The 5,687-nt window shown below is 49.9% G+C and overlaps 1 protein-coding gene across 1 annotated transcript in view; it reads right to left on the reverse strand.

Moving 5' to 3' along the window:
• Positions 1-484: 484 nt before the first annotated feature.
• Positions 485-5,687, reverse strand: part of LOC106821394 — a 111,642-nt gene continuing 106,439 nt past the window's right edge. The window contains exons 6-7 of the mRNA XM_014826163.1: positions 2,804-3,460; positions 485-556 (exon numbers count right to left, since the gene is read on the reverse strand). Coding sequence (XP_014681649.1) covers positions 485-556; positions 2,804-3,460 — 729 coding nt within the window. The remainder of the gene's footprint in view (positions 557-2,803; positions 3,461-5,687) is intronic.

Below are 5,687 nucleotides of genomic sequence, written 5' to 3' on the forward strand. Positions count from 1 at the left end.
AGATAGATAGAGAGAGAGAGAGAGAGAGAGAGAGAGAGAGAGAGAGAGAGAGAGAGAGTAAGAGGGAAAGAGGAGTGGGGAGATGCATATGTCGTGTCGGTGTATACCGTAGCAGGTACACGGTACACACCTCCCTCTTCCATCGTTTTTGTTACTGGCGACTACGGAACAGACTTCGTATCGTCGTGCGATATAGTGAAAATACGTAGTGTAAATTACAGCGCTATAGCCGCCACACATTACTGCTTAGCGCATCACTTTACACTGTGCCGCCTCAGATGCTGTCCCGATGATTGTACCATTGTAAGGACTAGGCGACACTTAGTTGAATCCGAGTTGCGTTACATCCCCATTACTCTGTGCATTTTCGGGGGAGGAAGGGGGGCTTAAGATGTAACCGACGGTTTTGTGACTTATCTGCCGTCGTAAAGTGGGTTTTTCTCGTAGGCCTTTATAGTTCTCGCCTTTGGTCGACCCGCTGCTGTTATGGTCGCATTGATTTCTGATTTTCTTCAGTCGGGGAGCTTGCAAGGTTGCAGCACTCGCTGATGACAGCCTTTGTATACGAGGAATGCATACACATACACACATTCACACGTACACACGTACACGCTTACACACAAACACGCACGAACGCACGCACGCACGCACGCACGCACGCACGCGCGCAAACGTACAATCACACGCACACGCACACGCACACGCACACGCACACGCACACGCACTCGCACTCGCATACTACACACGGGTCTCATTTATGTAAGAATGACCTGCTACGATGCATCTAATAATTAGGGTATATATGATATATGGTTAAGTGTTCTTTCATAATCGACCAGGTAATTTGTATACTTCAGTATTTATGAAAGCTAATGTGAGCTAGTTGGAACAAGATTTACATTTATGATACACGCTGTGACGTGCCTTATTGCATTAACAGGCTCAATACACGGTTAGGAGAATTGATCAGTACACAATTAGAGGATAACTTCGTTAGACGATGTATCTAACACTCGCGTGATAATTCGATTTTATATTTTAGCGTGCATAACAATCAGGTCGGCTACTAATATAAGCAGGGAATAAAGATAAACTAGGGGGACCGTGATATGTCCCCGTACCGCAAACCAACACATATGAACTCAGAATCGCATTACGTGCATTATCCACAAAACTACACTATCCTTCTCATTACCACATTAGTGCATCTGAAACCGCAATCCTCGATGTAGAGTAATGTAATATTGATAATTAGTCTCCGGAGACGTATAGGAAAGAGTTTGCGGCGCTTGCCTGCACCCAAGCTGTAAACAAAGACCGAGTGCCATGCTGGTCACTAACTCTAGGCTATTGTTGGCTTATACGCTGACTTATTACTGACCACAGAAGAAATCGCCCTGGGCAAAAATCTATTAATGGGCTGACCAGCACGAGCGAAATTCGAGGTTAAGGAGGGATGAATTCGAGAGCTCGTGTAATCACGCATAATAGCAGCGTCCGTGCATGCACGCGTACTGCCCGGGGCTGTTTCGCTACCCTGGGAGGTATGTTAACCTTATGTAACGGCGTTGCTGCGTAAATCTGTGTAAGCCTTTGTTGGCCTTTGTACGAGCATGTCCGAACGAATTGTATCAGCTCAGAATGACTGTCGCAGATATGAAATCCGTGGCAGTTATTGTTGTTGCACAATGCCACCCAAAATTACTCAAGATCGGACTTGGGATAGTAATGAGACCTTTGTGGCGAGAGGTGTTAGCTTGGATGCCGAGGGCAATATTTTCCTTACGCGGTCGGTACGCGGCAACTGCTAGACGAGAATTGCCGGCTCTATGCCACACATGATCACCGTGGCATTACTTAGATTAATATCCGTGTTTGAGGATATGCCGACTCACCTGGGCGGGCACACTAGATATAACGTACGATAGATCTCGTTACATGATTGAGGCCTGCCTATACACCACGGATATCTAACCAAAGGTATAGAATACCCTTTGTTATCGTACGCAATTTTATCCCTTCAAAGCTTTCGTACACATACGATGCTAAAAATGTCAACTGGCCGAAATAATTCCTTATGGCATATCTGCGTTACTGCAGCATTGATGCTATTCTTGTGCTTTGGTGAAGCTAAATAAATCAGCACAATTTGGCACGTACGCATTTGCAATCAGCATCATTATCCCTTGTAAAACTAATTCAGTGTGCATGTGCATGCATGTTTACCACATCCTTATTCTTCTGCTTTCACCGTTGGCTTCCACCACAACCGTGTATGACTATATCTTGTGCGTAATGCTGTGCAGGTACCGATATGTGTATCTCTTCAAACCTGCAAGAACTACAGCTGAGCGTGTACGCATCGTCAAACATGTAAACGTATCTGAACACACACGCACACGCGCGCGCACGCGCACGCAAACGCATACACGCACACACACACACACACACACACACACACACACACACACACACACACACACACACGCACGCACGCACGCACGCACGCACACGCACGCACATATATATAAATGCGAAGCACTGACCTTGAGAAGAACGATGCTGCGGCTGAGGTATTGGCGAGGGTGGCGCACGACCCGGCGGCGGCCGCTGCTGACGGATGCTGCTGCTGCTGCTGCTGCATGGTGGCGTAGCCGCGCTGGCTGGCGGCGCCCGTGAACGTGCTCAGCCCAGAGCTCGTGTGGTACGCCGGGTAGGAGCGCGGCTGCGGAAGCCCGCTCGTGGCGCCACCTGGCTGCTGCTGCTGCTGCTGCTGCTGCTGCTGCTGCTGCTGGTGATGTACGTAGTAGGCGCGCGACGACGGCGCCTGGATTCCAGAACTGCCGGAATGCGGAATCCGCGACAGGTGTCCGCTGAGCGTGTGACTGTAGACCAGGTGCGCACTGCCATGCGAGCCCGCGGCGGCGGCGGCGGCGACGTGCGACACCGGAAGACCCGAATGCGGCGCCACCTGCTGGAGCGAACCGTGCGCCGGTGGCGCCGCCTCGTGCGCGGGACTCGAGTGGAAGCCGGCGTGCGCTTTACTCGGGTGGAGAACGCCGGCCGGCGCGTGCGTCTGCGCGTAGGAGTGTGGCGCGGCCGCGGAGCCGGCGTGCGACTTCACGCCGCCGCCGGCGTACGCTCCACGCACGACGTACGACACTTGTTGTCCCTGCAGCTGAGCCGCCGCAGCGCCACCTGGCGGGCCGGCGAGAGGAGGTATCGGCGTGGAGCAGTGTGGCGGCGGCTGCGCGTGGCCCTGCGAGACGGAGCGAGGCGACGCACCGAGTCCTCCCGACTGAGCGAACAACGAGCGCGTCGCGCCGGTGGCCCGCGGGAGGGCGCTGCTGGTCGCGTGTGCGGCCGACGAGCGAGCGTGCGGCACCGGCAGCCGAGAGTGACTCATGTTGTGCTCGTGTAGTGCCGTCTCAGAGAGGCCATTGGAAGACGAGTTGATTATCTGCAAGATACAAAGGGAGCGCTGCATTTCACTACCGATACTGGCGAGGATTTAATAGCAGTACTAGTTAGCTGCGGAAGCCATTAGGAAGTCGATATTTACATTTCTCTGTTGCTTAGATTACGATAAACCGCGAGAGCAGTGAGAGCGAAAAACGCAGGCGCATGTGGTAGTAGGCCTAATGCAAAACACGCTGGTTAGCATCTAGCAACGTCGAAGCTACCACGATCCGCACACCGGCACTTGAAACGTCTCAATAAAAAAAGGTAAATAAACACGAAATGTATTTACTACCAAAGTCTTAATGTTTCTCTACTCTATTTCGCCTATAATCACTTGTAAATGCCGGTCAAATGCTCATCTGCAACACACAAGTACACCGCACGCTAGCTGCTGCACACTGACACATAAATATATAGTTATAAACTATATATTTATGTGTCAGTGTGCATCAGCTAGTGTGCGGCGGCCAGCGTGTGTTACAGATGAGCATTTGGACGGCATTTACAGGGAATTGTCGGCAATAATAGGTGAAAGAGAGTAGAGAAACATTAAAACTTTGGTAGTAAATAGATTTCGTATTTATTTAGCATTATATTTTATTGAAACGCTCCAAGTGCCTGTGGATCCGCACATAGTAGATCACACTAACGATCACTTACAACAGCAATTTACAATCACACGCAAGTCGCCTCGAAAAAATCTGGCAGTTGTAACTCCATTCGTTTACAGCATAAAGCAGGTAGACAACAGGGACCCGTGTCTTAACACTGATGCTGAGTGTTTCCATCCAAACTTTTGGGATGAATATATAGCTCCGTAAAACACGCATGAGAGCGGCAATTATAGCAGTCAGCCAGTGAGCCTCTGTTGAAGAATGCCTAGTTTTCTTCATTTCTCCGTGATTGAGGAAAACTTGAGACTAATGCAATATAAAAGAGCGAAAGACTCGAGTACAAAATGGAAACTCTTCTACGTTGGCAATATGAAATGGCACTGACGCGACCAGTCAGCGTATGATGGCAGGAGTGGGCAATTTCAAAATATCTGCAGATGCCCGATTGGCAAATAACGTCGAATGTTTCAGGTTGGCTGATATTGCCAAAATGCATCCAAGTCACATGTTTACCTCGTGCTCGAAAAGGTATACGGTTTGCAACCAATAGCCTATAAGTGTATGATATAACTGATTGAGGTGCTGCGATAGGTTGACAGAGCTGCTGCCGCGATAGGTCACGTAGCATGCATCCACACACGAACTCACGTCACCTACATGCGATTATACAACAGATTAATTGATATACGCGCGTACAAAACATCTCTGCTAACGTTTGCACCTAACGCGAGTTCATCCAATCTAAATCCACTCAGTGCCGCCACTTTGTCAGAGCAATGAATAGGTGATACGCTGCAATTCGGAGCTACTTCGCACCGCTTACGCGCGCGTAATAACAACCGCAGGGCCGCAATTTCATGATGGCAACTGATGACCAGCGTGGTCGTGGATACTTGACCGCCCGCAGGCACTCAACCGCCTACCCGCAGAGTCCATGCCTTATCGCGCACATCTCACGCTGTCTCTCACGCCAGCTCGCACGCGCACTTCAGCACGCGAGCCAGGTACGGCAACAACAGGGCATAGCTGCTGTTGTAAGCTGCTGTTGTAAGCATCTCACGATAGCGTGATAGCGTATAAAGGTCTTACCATACGCTTTATACGCTTCTTTATACGCTCTTGATAGCGTGCATAGAGCAAGTATTTCTCAGAAAGGTCGAACAACTACGACAGGATGCCAACTCACCGACTCGTACACTCCAATAGGCCAATAGACATAGTTCTCCATCGCAAACATATAACCATGCAGCTATGAGGTAATTACCAACATCCTCGAATGCATTTCGACCACTAGCATATATGCTTCGATCAACTATACTGTTTCTGCGACTGGTTCCACAGTCGCAAAACGTTGGTACCGCAGTAAAAGCACAATCAACTTTTATTCACGACGCAAGGCAACAATTCACGAGCACCTTCGGCAACACGTTCACTCTTTCCTTGCGATTCGGCATCTACTAAACCGCAACGTTACAGACGAGGCGACGGCACCGTGACGCTACGTGGCTCACACACGCACACACACACACACACACACACACACACACACACACACACACACACACACACACACACACACACACACACACACACACACACACACACACACAC

This window comes from Priapulus caudatus, unplaced genomic scaffold, assembly GCF_000485595.1.
Source record: "Priapulus caudatus unplaced genomic scaffold, Priapulus_caudatus-5.0.1 Scaffold71, whole genome shotgun sequence".
Taxonomy (NCBI): Eukaryota; Metazoa; Priapulida; class Priapulimorpha; order Priapulimorphida; family Priapulidae; genus Priapulus; species Priapulus caudatus.